Source organism: Malaclemys terrapin, chromosome 24 (genome assembly GCF_027887155.1).
Source record: "Malaclemys terrapin pileata isolate rMalTer1 chromosome 24, rMalTer1.hap1, whole genome shotgun sequence".
Taxonomy (NCBI): Eukaryota; Metazoa; Chordata; order Testudines; family Emydidae; genus Malaclemys; species Malaclemys terrapin.
The window spans coordinates 10,229,604-10,245,651 of record NC_071528.1 but is presented as its reverse complement, the minus strand read 5'-3'; the positions used below and the strand labels follow the sequence as shown (position 1 = coordinate 10,245,651).

General features: G+C 43.2%; 1 protein-coding gene across 1 annotated transcript in view; it reads right to left on the bottom strand.

Moving 5' to 3' along the window:
• The window catches only part of KDM4B (lysine demethylase 4B), a 166,643-nt gene that overhangs the window by 5,301 nt on the left and 145,294 nt on the right, over window positions 1–16,048 (bottom strand). Inside the window, exons 16-22 of the mRNA XM_054013446.1 lie at window positions 12,448–12,524; window positions 12,191–12,246; window positions 11,396–11,504; window positions 4,637–4,822; window positions 4,382–4,546; window positions 3,198–3,317; window positions 243–335 (exon numbers count right to left, since the gene is read on the bottom strand). Coding sequence (XP_053869421.1) covers window positions 243–335; window positions 3,198–3,317; window positions 4,382–4,546; window positions 4,637–4,822; window positions 11,396–11,504; window positions 12,191–12,246; window positions 12,448–12,524 — 806 coding nt within the window. The remainder of the gene's footprint in view (window positions 1–242; window positions 336–3,197; window positions 3,318–4,381; window positions 4,547–4,636; window positions 4,823–11,395; window positions 11,505–12,190; window positions 12,247–12,447; window positions 12,525–16,048) is intronic.

Below are 16,048 nucleotides of genomic sequence, written 5' to 3'. Positions count from 1 at the left end.
ATCTCTTAACTAGGGAACACAGAAATCGGGTCTTGACAAGCAGGAATTGTTTAAAACCTTTTCAAATGTCTTCATTAGTCATTTTACAATCTTACACATATTCTGTGACTGAATTAGGGTCTTATAGTTCTAGAAGGGAGAGGGAGCTTTTTAGGTCACTTTCAAACAGCTTTTAAAAGAAAATCTAATGAGCATATGTGAGAAGCAGCTCCCCTTTTTTTCCCTGCGGATTTGATACCCACCAGGCGAGATTTCACTCTCTTAGGAAGCTCCTCCTCCAATGTGTAAATATCACCACGTTTTACCATCAGCTGGGAGCCATCTTCAAACTCCACCTGCAGAGAGCACAGTAGCAATCAGGTTACTGACTTCTTCATTTACAGCTAACAATTCTCTCCTCACTTCTTTTTATCAGCCTAAAAAGTCCCCAGGATTCTCTGATGGACACAGAAAACACAGTGGGAACCATGAAGAAAGCACCCCCTCCCCTCCACCTCCATTGTAACATGGGTATTACACTCACATTAATAAGCCCTTCTTCCTTCTTAAATTAAGATTTTTTTTCACACAAGTCAAAATATATTTGTGTTTTAACAAGGAACCATAATCCGTCAGGTGTAAAAAATGGTGGTGTTAACTCCTCATTCCAAACCTCTTTCACTGAGCACTGATTACATCATGAATTATGTAACAGGAGATGTTACAGGGATGTTTATTCATGAAAATGAGCACATGAAATTTTAAACTATAAAATAAATGTCCTCAGAGCCTCTTGCTTGCTTTGCTTAAGACTTACAGTAGCCTCCTGGATAATGCAGAAAACATACACAATATGGTTTAAGAGAAAGGTAGGGTTTGATTTAAACTGGGAAAATTCAGAGGGTCGAAAGAATCTATGGGCAGGTCTACACTACTGCTTATGTTGATATAACTTATGTTGCTGAGGGGTGTGAAAAAGCCACACCCCCACCCTGAGCAATGCAAGTTACACCGACCTAAGCACCGGTGTGGACAGCGCTATGTTGCCAGGAGACGCTCTCCCGCAGACATAGCTACTGCCTCTCACTGCGGTGGAGCAATTATGCCAAGAGGAGAGCTCTCTCCTGTCTGCATAGAGCGCCTTCACCACATGTACTACAGCAGCACAGCTGCATTGGTCCAGCTGGACCCATGTAGCACTTGCAGTGTAGACCAGCCCTATGTTTGAACTTGCCCCTCTGATACTTGACAGGTATCGTGGTTCATCAGTTATGCAAGGTCAACACCACTTACTGTAGTCTCTTAACTGAGAGGTATACATCAGCTGTAACAACTAGGCACAAGGGAATAAGTTATGGGTAGTTGAAGTCTCCATTCTGAATACACACACAAATGGAAGTTTAAAGACAAACCACTGGAGTTAAATTTTCAAAAAAATATGCACCTAACCTGAATGTGCAAAACATGGAACAAGTAACTGCATGAGTTGCAAAATGTACAAATGCATATGTGCCTGCATATTTTGTTCTCATTTAGTGCTGGCAAATAGATGCTTCTTTACATTTTGTTTTAGCTTTTCATGCTATTTTAAACAATCAATATGTGAATTTCCTATATTGTAAACTAAATCAGAAAGCAAACAAAGAACAGATTTTCAATGGAAGCGTAAAAAAGTTAAAATTTATGTTAAAATTTATGTTAAAAATCAGACTGTGTCTTCTTTGGAACATCACGCCAAAGAGATCTTTAGGGTACAAGTCTGCAGATTATGATGCTCTTCTGTTTGCATGTCGAGATCTTAGGCAATTTTTCCGAAAAGACTAAACAGTATAATAAATGCCTCTTAGACAAGCGTCTTAGGAAATTTCTCCCACCACACTTTTCAAGATTACTCAGGAACACGAATCTACATGACACAAAATAGTTTTTTGTAAGTTTCACTGTGTGTGTTTGGTTAAATTGAGGAGTGCAGGGTGCACGTGAAACTTCCCAGAATCCTGGTAATTTTGAACCTTCTTGTGGCCCACTTAACCTAGATGTAGTCAAATGACAGTGCTGAATTTTGTGGAACTCCATGTTGAAATGCTGGCCCTTTTTCAGATTTCTGATTGGTAGCCTCCTGTAAACAGAAATCCCACATGTGGTACAAAACTGCTTCAGCACGCAGCCTTGTGAGGTGCAGAATTGACTGCTTCTGTTCTCTGCTAGAAAAGGTAGTGGATGACATGAATGACAGAACTGGAGACTGAAGGCTTCTAATTAGTCACAGAATAGGTAAAGGAGATATAGCAGCAGGACTTTGTTCCCACATACTGCTCTGCCATGCACCTTCCCATGAGTCTTCAGGGTGAGTGTGAAGTCTCCACGCCCATTCTATTCCTGATCTCCACTTTTATTGCCAAGAGGGTTTTAATTACCTAAATACCTGTTTGTTAGGAAGTGGAGGTCATAAAGCTCATTTCACACAGGCCATTGAACAGCCAACAGACAGTGGTGGTATCAAGTCACTTTTGACCTGGGTCCCCTGATGTCCTAGTAACCCATTAACAATCCCAAATCATCCAGTCCCCAACAGGTATTCCCCCAGTGGGATCTGAAAGGCCGCCTCTTCAGCAAGTTCTCTGTGTTTAGGTAACTCCTCTCTCTCAAACTTCTCATCATAAGCAAAAGCTTTGCCAGGAACACTTGTAAAAGGGGGAAGGGAAGACTTAGATTTCCAATCAAAGCATCTTCCAGAGATCAGGACCTCTTTAGATCAGTGATTTTTCTTTTTTCTGTTTATCTTTGAGAGAGAAAATTTACTCTGTGCCAGAAATTCTATATTAAATCTAACAAATCCTTTAAGTGTTCACTAACCACCCCCCTTTTCTCTAGTTGCTTATATCCACTACACAGCTACATATACCAACTCAAGCATCCTTTTTCATCACAGAGAAAGGGTGTGAATGAAAAGAACCCATTGTGAATTTCTAAGAGCAGGTATGTGTAGATAGAGAGGCATACGTGTGTGTACAAACATCCAAAATCTCCCTCTGAGAACCCTTTTCCTGACTCTCTTAATTAGGAGCATTACAGTTCCTATAAGAATACAGGAAATATTAACTCTGGAGTTCACATTACATCTTCATAAACATAACAAGCCTTCTGTACCTCTGAGGAATAAAGCTTGTGCAATACACGGGTGCTGTGGTGGAGTTTTTAGACCCCTCCCTATTTACCTGATAAATCTGACTGATCTGGGCTGCAATGAACTTGGCCTTATAGATGATTCCATCAGTCCACTGCAGCTGAACCAACTCGCCTTCTGGAGGGGGTCCCATCTGAATGCAGTCTCTGCTCTAAAGACAGAAGAAAGTCAGGAAAACAACAGACATGAATAAAACTTGGGAACAAGTTGACCATCTTTGTCATAGTGACCACCCATGGAAGATACCACAATAACATGATGCTTTAACATAAGAACCCAGGAGGCTACCACACTATAAGCAAATTTGCATCTGTTCAAAAATTCACTAAGGATAGGCAGGTTACAAGCCATTGCTCAAGTATTGAACCAATTGTTCGCACCAGCTGCTGGTGATAGTACTTTGCAATTCTCTGGAACTCATCCAAGGTGCTCAAAGCAGCTCAGACCGCCCTGTGATGTATTACCCTCATTTTACAAGCACAGAGGAGGAGGTGTTAATTGACTCGCCCACAGTATTACATGGCAGGTCAGTGGCAGAACTGGGAATAGAACCCCAAAATCTAGACTCTTAGTACCCTGCTCCAATTCTTCAATACACTCTCCCCGACTCTAATCTATTTACTATATTAAAACAAACATACGCACTGTCCAGTCTATTTACCTAAAACAGGACTTGGGAGGGAAAAAATTAGACTTTAAAAATGCAATTAGTGTGCAAGACAGAACAAACTCTATTCTCTTACGTCAGCAACCAACACTGGCAGCAGCTGTTGGTCAAGGAACAAAAGATAGGAAACCAGGTAATAACCAGTAAAGCCATATATAAGGGGATGCATGAAGAACACTTTATCCATTGGCTATGCGGCCAACAATACTTTTTTAACCTATTGTAAAAAGATTTCTCAGGGTAGGCTTTGTTGTTCCTGCCCACAAAGTAAGCAAGTACGCAGCATTGCATCCTATAGATCAGGGGTGGCCAAACTGCAGCTCGCGAGTCTCTTTTACAGTTAAAATGCGGCTCGCGGAGCCCATCACCTCTCCCCTCATTCTCTGCCTACCAGACTGGAGGAGGGGGAGCTTGGGGCTTCTGCCCTGCAATGGGGTAGTGGGGCTTCAGCCTCGGCAGACATCTCCTGAAGATTATCGTATGTGGCTCGGAGGGTCAGTAAGTTTGACCACCCCTGCAGTTACAGAGGAATCTAAAGAGTTTCTTACAGTAATGCTTTCCGGGTAAACGTTGTCGCTGTAAGAGCCATCATCAAAGTTCACTTCATAGAAGGTTTGCGTTGTCATGCCAATTACTTTACACCTGTAGTAGAGTCCATTGCGGTTCTTCGTAATCACAGTCTGCCCCAGCGATACCTCCCTCCGAAACTGGATCTATGGAACAAAGGAAAGGGACCAATCAGGGATCACAAGAGACATGAGAGAAACAGTACATAGGAGGGATTTTAAATAGAAGACACTTACATTGTGGTTGGCTGCTTTATGTTTGAAGCAAGTGATGGACACAACATATGGCCAATCATCCGGTTCCATGGGTACCCCAGCGGCATGTGCACAGGTCACATGGAAGGAAGTGGAGCAGTGCTCATAGGAGCATTGAATGCAGGCACCAGACACCTTCTTCATCCGCTTCCGGCAGTACACACATTTCTGAAGGGAAACACAGGTTCACATTATGCAAAGGAGAAAGTCAGCAGCAGCTTTTAATCAACATATTTGAGGCTGGAGGCCAGAGTTAGACATGGTACAAAACTCCTTGTTATCAACAGTTGCAGGGCATTACAGACACAAGGGTAGTCAAATTCCTTTCGATCTGCCTGCTCAACCACATGCACTCATCTAGAACCCATCCTGAGCCAAAACACACACATCCTAAATAGAACAGACACACAGAACTATTGTTCCCCTCAACAGCAACAAGATGACATCATTTTAATCTCTCAAGCAGCTATCAATGACACAATCCATCAGATACATATTAGTCAATGAAGTCCTCACAAAAACAATTTGGGACAATGTTCTCTGGAGTGTAATGTATCAGCATTACCTACAAGCGTTACGGTAAAACTTCTACTTCCATTATACACCCATTCTCCAGAGATTTTTAAATGTACCCATTTTAATTCACACTGTAGATGAAACTTGGGAAACAAGTTGCTAGAAAAGACCATTTTCATCTCTGGACACAACACAGAATAACAGTTTAACATCTTATTTTTAAGTAGGCCCTTTTTATTATTATACATACACATGGAATACATGATGACATGGTATAATGGTTCGATTGGCATCTATGTGGGATTATCTGAAGTATGTAACTCACTCACTGCTTTGCCACTCTTGGGTAAATAAAACCTTCACACCACACCATGTATTTTGATTAAAGCATTTAAAAACCTTTTTTGTAACATCTGTGGCGTAAAGTCCCACCCACCTCCCCCCATTTGGACTGTTTCTTGTATTCCTCTCTGTAAAGCCAGCTGCCTTGGTTACTTTATGCAGGGATTAGAGAGAAAGGAAAGCAAATAATAAATGTAAAGTCTTGTCTACATATGGAGTTAGTCCAAAATAGATATTCAGGAATAACTCGTGTGTGTGGACACTTATTCCAGAATAAATGTGTCATGTTCGCTTAATCCTCTTTGAAAGAAGATTAAACTAAACTGGAACAAAGCACTCTTATTCTGGAATGAGAATATTATGCATTGGCTATGCAGCCAGCAAGACTTTTTTAACCCACTATTCATTATTCTTATCATGCTAGAATAAGGGTGTCCACAGACTAAATTATTCTAGAATAGCTATTGCATTTTAAATTCACACCTTACCTTAATGTAAACTAACTTTCAAGTGTAAACAAGCTTTAAGACACCTTTGAAATGGAACTGAAATAGCCCTTCTAAACAAACATGTCCTTGTTTTAAAAGTCCAGTATCTCATGGTACTGCAAATTTGGCAGTGAGCACTGGGTGCCACTGGGAAGCTGAGAATCGCCCCTCACTCCAATGGTAGCCTCCAGGAGTTTGGAATTCACTGACTTTCATGGGGAAGTGATCAGGACACAGGTATGGGATAAATATTTATCATATGGAAATCATCTCCCCATATATTGTGGGTGGGAATAGGGATTGGTGGTAATTTTTTAGTCACCTGAAGATTGGTATTATGCTCCAGAAGAAAACACTATATTGGGCCTCCCCCTCTCCTCCCCTCCCCATTCCCTCTGCTCATCTAAACATCAGTATCCCATCTTCACTGGGAGTGAGAACATTCCTCCCCCTGCAGCTCCTGCCATCAGGTATAGCCTTCCTTCCCCTCTCCCTTCCCTGCCTCAACTGTACTAGTGCTGTAACAAAGACTGTCCCCTCCCCCAAAGAGGGACAGATATTTCCCTCTCCCCACCATAAATTGAGAAAGGAAGAGAGGAAATCACTCTGCCTCATCTGTTCCCATCACTCCCAATCATGCCGATATATATCAGTAGCACTCCTATATGCAATAAGCCAAGTTCATTTCTCTTGTAAGTATCAGAATCAGTGGAGAGAGAGATGAATTTGGCCCTGTGCTTTCACTCTGAATTTCCTAGCTTTTGTTAGTCAAAGTCAGGCCCTTCGCATTGCCTGACTGTAGTTTTTAGTATTTAATAAGCTATGCCCTTATCGCTCTGTAAGCCATGTTCAAAAGGTAGATAAGCACCACAGCAAAGTGCGCAGCAGGAATACAGCACTGAGAGCAAGTCAATAGCAATGAGATCTCATTATTAAACTGTCAATACCTAATTCTCTCCCTAGCAGGGACAAGCGCTGATATACGAAGTGCTCAATATAGCCTCTCAAGGGAGTATTAACCCTTGAGTACAGGGAGTCTGGTTTTATTGCTGTAAAGCCTGCTTCCAAGCCTGAGGGATTAACATTCATCTAATGGCATCCCAGTGGCAGAGACACACTGTTGTGCAGAAGAGCCACACTGAAAGGAACGATTAGATCGATCAAATATGATCGGAGGACAAAGGAAAATGTAAGTTACAGGGACCTTGAGATGTGGTGTATGGTGAAAGCAGAGCACGAGTGGAAGACCTGGGACTGCGTATCGTGGGGAAGATGCTCCGACAGATATGAATTAATGAGGAAGGGGAGGTGGGAAGAGAAAATGTCTAAGGTACGGGAGAAAAAGACTCTGAATAAATGCACACAGAAAAAAAATCAGATCAGAGCTGAGAGTAAAGAATGGGCTGTCTACAGCATGATGAACACTACAATTCATTTACTCCAGTGAGGGATGACAGCTAATTATTCTGAATTTCCACGTCATACATAATTTACACACACAAGCCTGTAATACACCATTAATCAGAAACCATGCAAACTGCACTCTTTAGAATGATGCAGCATGCTCAAATGAACTCAGAGGTCTATGCTTTCAAGGGGAGCCCAGGCCTTAGCACCCAATGCACATTTTCAGATCAACTGGACACTATTTTCAAACAAATCACCCCAAGTACACCTTGCACCTACATCAGAGAGTGCTGCTCCACCACCCCCACACTGCTAAGGAAAAGAGATGTGAACAGTAACAAAATGCACTTGAATCCACTGGAGTGGCATCTCCTGCCACCTCCCTTCTTTACTCCAGTTCATTTGCTTCAGCTACCTATGACCTTCTATCATTCTTCACCCTCCTTTCTCACTCCCTGTTCGTGGGTCTGTTCATCCCAGCTCCACACTCTCACCTACATCTGCCTCAACTTAAACACTACTGAAATCTTCAGCCTTGCCTCTTCTGCTCACCTTGATTTCAACTACCTTCTCCACCTTCACCACAAGCCTCACCACATACAGGATACCTCTACCCACCTCTAACACACAAAGAAAGGTGACCATAATCTGCCTGTCCCTCTCTCTAAACAACTCTACTAGCTCCCTCATTTGTATCAGGATGCACTTGCCAAAAGCCTCAATGGACTTGCTCCCTGGTCTCTCACAAACCATGTTTCTCTGTACGCTCCCCCATGCTCTTCTAGCTCAAAGTTCCTCTGCATCGCTTCATGCAATTTTACTAGGGCTGTTAGTTCAAGAACTTTCTCCTTAACATCCTACAGTCCAGAACAAAGCCTCCTTGTATCTCTGACTCATTGACTTTACATCTCATTTCAAATTTCAGCTCAAAATGTAATTTATCTTCCCTTAGTTATGAAACCTATAAAAGTAACGCAGCATTATATATGGTAACACTGCGACACATTGTTGTTTCCAGCACTGGTATGTGCATATATTATAATGGCACCCACAAGTAAAAGACCAAAAAGGGATCTTAGCAAGCAGACAGTAAACAAACACAATAGTCATTCTGGAGGTGTGGGATAAAGGGGCTGAGAGTCAGTCTACTTCCTACATCCTAACACTAGTCCTGACTGCGGGGGCAGCAGAAACTTTGTACAAGGGCTATGCTGGCATCTTGCCGGAAGCTTCAGAGCTGCATGCGTGTCCAAGCAGGTATCTGAGCTCCTCCATGTTGCCTGCTAGCAGACTAATGTGTGATCTTGGCATAAACATTTAAGACTCCAGCCGACAATGGGAAAGGCTGCTCTGATTAAGATGGAGCAGTGCATAGTGGGTCATACAGACTAACATTTTCACAATCAGGTGCCTAATGCTAGGGGGGAGGGATAGCTCAGTGGTTTGAGCTTTCGCCTGCTAAACCCAGGGTTGAGAGTTCAATCCTTGAGGGGGCCACTTAGGGATCTGGGGCAAAATCAGTACTTGGTCCTGCTAATGAAGGCAGGGGGCTGGACTCGATGACCTTTCAAGGTCCCTTCCAGTTCTAGGAGATGAAAAATTGGAGATATCCTAATGGGTGCCGAGCACTTGCAGCTGTTACTGACTTCCAACGGGAGCAATGGGTGCTTAGAACAATAGACAGTTAGCTAAGTGTCCCGATTTCCAACCTGAGGCATCAAATGTGAAGATTCTATACCTCCCATGAAATACGAAGGAAACCACAGGGGACAATTTTGGCCCCATGCCATAGCAGATGTTCATCCACAAAATAAAAGCCACTGTACAATTCAGCAAGACTGTCTGTCTATTCGGGACTGAAACAGCAGGAGTTGTTTTAACAGATCTGAGCGGAAGCCCAGGCTGAAAACAGTAGGGAGAGCTTCAGGTTGGGTAGGACTGGTCTGAGGTATATGGGGCGAGCTGTATAGGAGAAGATCACAGCTGCTGCCCATACTCTGCTTAGCTTTAGACCATGCTATCGGTCACTCGCTCTTACTCCCACACTGTCCTTTACTCACCCTGCTGTGCCCAAGTAATTTAGCAAATTTGGCAAGCCTTAGCAATCTCAAACCCTGTAATGCCTTAGGCATGAAACTCACCCCCCCCCCCCCACACACACACACTTCTTGTGCATACATGTCAAGCGTGTGCATGAACCTCTCTATAGGCACTTCTGAAAAGCTGGTCCTTCTCATTTCTTAACATTGCAGTGTGTGAGAAAGACTCGATTGATGTGGGTATGCATACAAGGGTATGTTTGGACTGACCTGTCTATAAAGCAGAGCTGGCTGGGATGCCATATGAAGGAAGGATGCTATTTTAGTATTCTGTCATCTCCAGTATTACTTCCTGTGCCCTACAGAGCAAAACCCACCAGCTTATCCAACAAATCCCCACACACTCTGCCTGGTAAGAGTTAAGCTCATTTCACACCTAGAAAAGTAGTGTTTCTCTTCCTCCCAAAAGCGGAGGCAGCTGAGTCCAGCTGTTCTCAGTGAGAACCCCAACACAGGTAAGCTACTACAAAGAATGGTTCTCTTAAAATGTCCACTGCAGCTAAAGGAGGAACATGGAATTTACCAGGATACTGGATTGGACTGTTAGTCCATGAAGGGTACCATGTATCATGAATGAGGTACAGCTCAAAGTCCCTAATCAGGATCATGGGCCAATTGGGCCAGGTGTTGTACAAATAAATGCTTCAGATGAAGGTGTATTAAATCCACGATGCCCTTGGACACCTGTAAAATGCTGCATGGTGGACAGAAATCCATGGAAACTTGTTACTGAATCAAGTAACATCACACCAAAGGCTTCCCAATGCTCACCTTCATTTACCTGCCCCCACAATTTGTGGTTCTCTCTCCCACACCCCCAATACACACACCAAACTCCTCTAATTATCTTCTGCCTGTAAAGTCTTCTCCTTTAATCAGAGTCTTCCCACACAGACCCATGCCAAGCAGTCTGGAGTTCACTATGACAAAGTGATGCTGCATTCAGTGATGAATGCTGCACAGTTGCAAGGCAGTCATGCAGGAGTTAACAGGTTTTCTTGTGAGGCCCCATTAAGCAATACAAGCGACTTCTGTGTAAAAGGATTTTTAATTCATCGTTACAAGTTGTGGTAATGAAGAGGATGCATGCTGGAAATGTCAGACGATCCATAAAGAGCTGGTGCTTCAAGATTTATCACTCTCGCATCACATTGCTCCATCACGCAACCTGAATAATGAATGCTTTTTACATTCACATTTGTGTACAAAACCCATTTGCACAACAGAAGAATAACTCTAGAAGCATACACAGATTCTTCCTAACCTCTCATCCAGCAAGGGCTGGGCTGCCTACACTGAAAAGCTGCGCAGTTAATGAATACATCAGCACTAACTACCGAATACATCAATGCTAATGACATCTTCCCCCACCATATCCCCCTCTTGATGTCCAAAACTGACTCCCACACAAAAGAAAAGCAGAAAGCACAATTTATCTTACCAAATGCACCCATAGCAGAGGGGTATTCAGAACCAGCTGGGAGAACATAGCACTGTAGGCAAAGCCAAGACTCATTGATTCCATCTAATCATTAAGCCCCTGGGATGAAGCTATTGCAACCTCCACAGAAAGGAATTAGAAATCCATCCACTGGCATGTAACCTATTGATATATCTTCTCCTGATTCCCTCCTTATTGAGATGACCACAAGGGGGCCTTTGTTAATTTCTGCACAGAGGATGGAGATGAGAAAGATTTCCTGACGGAGAAAGTGAAACATTTTAAAGGAAAGCAGACCCTCCTCTCAGACATATCCAAATGGTATTGCTTCCTGAGGAGAACATCCTCCAGCCCTTGCAGCCTGAGGCTCCTCCACAACATTTAATGTTTTTCTCACTAGCCAAGCCAAGCCCTGCTATTACTCAAGCAATCCCCAGGAAGCACCTACCAGTTTCCACCGCTGCTCTGGAATAGCACTGATGTCCACAGGATGGCGCTCTATTACGTTGAGGAAACGGGCCTCTGGGACAGCGATAGCACAGATTATATGGATCCACCTGGAAATCAGAGAAATTAGAAGCTGCCATTTTTTTTTTTAAATGTTGGCACATTTATGGGATGAATAAACTCTAGAGGGCTGTTAACATTTCTCCCAGTTTCCCTTCTATAGTATCTGGACACATTTATGATAGTTGGCAGCACTGGTAATATTAGCATCTGGTTATTAATCATGCACTGCACTAGATAAAGGTCTCTGGAACAACTGGGATCAACTTCCTTCAATAGGGAACCATTCCTGCATGGTGCTGAAAGGTGAAATCAATGACACGGAAGGTGTTCAGTGCCACACAGAATCAGACCCTTAAGAGCAGAGGAAGAGTGGGACAGCACAGACATCCCAGTTCATCCATCCACTCTAAAGAGCAGCAATTATGCATGTGAGGCAAAATTTTGCTCCCACACTGGAGCACTGTGACCAGTGTTCACAATATAAACAACATTACTTGCACTAGTGCTTGGATGAGAGAGCTAGTATACGTGCAATGCAGTGTAGTGGTAGCTGTGCTGGTCCAGGATATTAGAGACACAAGGTGGGTGAGGTAATATATTTTATTGGACCAATAAATCTTTTATTTATTTTGTTGGTGAGAGAGCTTTCCAAAGAAGTTGGTCCAATAAAAGATATTATCTCACTCACCTTGTCTCTCTAGGATACATGCAAGACATTTTAAATGCTACCTACCTTCCATCAGTGGTCATTTGAAGAGCTCCTCCCCTGAGATTACACAGGCAGCAGTCCTACAGTAAAAAAATATCATAAAGATTAATTGAAAAGGCAACCAAGGCAATCCCAAACCAAACCTCCGCAGAGATTTATTAAGCTGGGGCAACAGCATGTCGGGAAATACTTTGTCTCCCCACCTCCCCTCGGTGTTGACGCATCCAGTTAATTCTCCCCCAAACCTTTCCTTTCCAGTCTCCACTACAGTGGATACTTACCGCTGCCCATGCATTGGCTGAGCACCGTGAACAAGACCAGCCTTCATTCACCAGATCAGGGCGTATTCCATAGCAACCTGAAAGAAACCAAAGTATTCTTCTCACACTCTTGGCAACACATACATGAAGCCCATTGCTGATAGTTCAGGATAGATGCACCTTGGAAATTAGACATAGAATTTGGAATAACCAGATTCAAAACCCAAGAGACCACAATACGTAAATGACAAGGAAGAGGAGTCACCTAGGGGTAGGGCAGCTAAGATTGATGTCACATACTAATGAAGTAGAATGTGAAACCCCAACTCCTTCCTAGGGCCAGAGGTTAGGAGGAGATGTCTGGCACTACATTCAAGAGATTGGGTTCAAAAGATATGCCCCTATTGCTACACTAAACGGACTAATCAAAGGAGGTAAGAATGATGATCTGATTTAAACCCAACTGGTGCAGCCATCTTTGCAGAAAGATTGAGCAGGACCTTATTTGAAGGGGGGGAAAGGGAGCAGAATAAAGTAATCTAGCAGTGGGGAATTAAACACTCCATGTGCTTACTGTTGCACCTCACACAGGAAGTTTGTGGTGGAGCAGGGAATTGAACCTGGGGGAATCCCAGGCTAACCAGTGGGCCATCTTTCTTCCCAAACACCTCATGAGAAATTTTCAGCCAAACACACTAAAAGCTGGAAATCAAGGTGCTGCCATCTCAGCTGAACAGGCAAAAAGGGTCTCTAGTATACAAAGCACTGCAATACTTAGTGTTAATAACTTGGGTAAACTACAGGTAAATATTCAGCTATCAGTGAGGTCGGCACAGTACCCACCTCCGTAACAAGCAGCTACCTAACCCAGACAAACCACCTCAGACAAGAGTCAATAATATACACCCACGGTTGCCTCCTGCATATGAAGTTCCTTTCCATCACGTGGCAGGTTACGAAAGCAGATCCAATCCAGACCTGGCAAAAGAGGCGGGGTGATGGAGTTTGGAAAACTGATTAGGAAGTTGACAAGAGCTTCTATTTTAAGCCCTTAAGTGAAATATCTGTGGAGCCCAAACCTGTGTGGAACAGACTGAAATTTCAGCATTGATTTCTTGTTTCAAGACCACAGGTCGGGGGACCTCTGGACTTGAGGGGGGAATCTTCTGAAGGAACACAGCTCTCAGATGAGAGAGGGAGAGAGACAAACTAAAGAATGAAAGAAAAGAGGAGCCTAAAGGAGAAACTATGATGAGAAACATATTTAATATTCATTTTTTTTCCAGAAAATAAATTAAATCTTGCTTATTAAGAGCAAACCAGCCAGACTAGAGCTGCTCAGACTAAATATTAACCTTTGAGTGCAGCTGTCTGTTCCTCAGGAACCAGCGTGTTTCTGAATGTAGCTAAGAGGCAAAATCTCATTGTTTTAAATAGGAGGCTTTCAGCTCCCAGAAATAGCTATGCAAGAGAGAGGGGAAGAAGTGTGTGCTGAGGGGAACAAGAGTGATTGAAGCCCAGAATCGATAGTTAATGCAACGAGGCTAGCAAACAAGCGAAGTAACTACTCTCTCCCCTCAATAGGTTGTGTCAGCACCTCAAGGGCCTAGAAATCTTGGCTGAGGTTTCCTGGCATCCCTCCCGTTGTCACAGCCTATCACAGCTGGGTGAGACTCCTCCAAATCGGACTGTAATGGCCTGCTGAGCAGTTTTACAGCACTCAGCCAGCCCAGCTTCAATAAGCCCCGATGCTGTAGCTCCATTCTACTGGTCTACCAGCAAACGGGTCTCACCACACCAAAGGCAAACGGATACTGGAATCTACAAGTGCAGACAGACAGTGACGAGGAGACAGAAAGGCATCTACAACCTTAAACTAGAGTGAAGCAGCTAAACCCAAGCCTCATGGGTCCAGCACAGCTAAACCTGATTAGCAGAATGCACCAGGCTCTGTCTACGACTGCAGATTAACTTTGCTTTATTCATATACACATCTCTCTCCCCAAATCAGAATTTGGCTTGCTAACATTGCTCTTGCATGCCTTTCTACTGGAGATGTAGGTATGTAGTGGATAAAGAGACTCAACTCTCCAGTGACGACTATCTCCAAGATGAGAAAGCCATCTCTATCATGTGTGCACTCACCCTGGGTCAGCATATTACACACCATGAGCTGGAAGTGACCGCCTCGTGGATGCAAGAGAAGTTCATCCTTTATTCTAATTTGCCACAAGAGACATTTGTGCTCAACTGCTCCTGTCTATAAAGCTGAGCCCATAAAAGCAAATTTTGCAGATAGAAGTCAAATAATTCTTTCCATCTGCCAAGGTCAAACAGCAGAACAGTAATGTACCACACCTCCTAATACTAGTGCAAATCTTAACGAGATGCTGTAGAATCTACAGTACTCCTGACGCAGACCAGTACCTTCAACCAGCTGCCATCAGAAATCCTCTCTTGGGCATAATAATCAAAGAAACATGTAGTGTTGTTGTAGCTGTGTTGGTCCCAGGATATTAGAGAGAACATGGGGGAGGTAATATCTTTTATTGAACCAACGTCTGTTGGTGAAAGAGATAAGCTTGCAAGCTACACTGAGCTCTTCTTCAGGTCTAGGACCTTTCCGATAAAAGATACCACCTCACCCACCTTACCTCTCTAAAGAAACAGCCGTATATGTCTCCTGTGATAAACTAACATTGTCATAAACAGCAACACAGACACTACGAAAATGCATCTCAGAAACTATTCCATAAGCCCAGGTGGCTCCCAAGAACAACAGAGGCTCACAGAAATCATGGTATTAACTACCCTCTCTCATAAAACCTAGATAACTGGTTCACCTAGTAGGCCAACATTTGAACAAGTGAGAGGATTGTAAGTGGCTTACTTTGCAATTTCTGGTTTCCAAGGTATGACATACATAAATGGTAATTTACATACCAATAGAGTCAGACTCCTTGCACTAACCAAGTCCAAAAGAGGTAAAACAGCAGGCAGAAACAAACGAAGGTACCTCCAGGAACAGGACCTGCTCAAAGATGTCCGCTCTGGAACTTCCTCATTTCTAACAGGGCGTTATCACAGATAACCACATGTAAGTGCAAAACATTACATGGCGCAAGTGAGCAAGGAGGAGGTATGTAATGAAGCTGTTTCAATGAGGTGGTTTTATACTTTTCATTTCAAAAGATTTCTGAGAATGATGCTCTGTTGTCTTAACTGCTGAAAGGAGATTTCAGGATTCTATTTCCCACCACAGCAAAAGGATGCAACATCCCATTTCATTAGTGCAGACTGGGGACGCAGAAGGACTTTAGACACAGGTTGTCCTTTAAAAGCTCCAGTCAGTTCCCCATAGTGGCTTGGAAGAGAGTAGGTCAATGGCACAGGTTTTGGGAGAGAAATTTAAGAATTTATTTGTCCTGCGGAACCCAAATTACCATTCTGTTCATGCAGGCTTCGAGAAGGCCAGTCTGTAATAGATGTGTCAAAAGGAGAAAAGTGTCCAATAAAATAATGGACTTTTCTCTAAAAGATAGTATCTCAATGGGAGCCCAATCTATAGCTGAACACATTTTAGGGGCTGATCTGCTGTAGTTTCAGCCGCTACTGAATACTG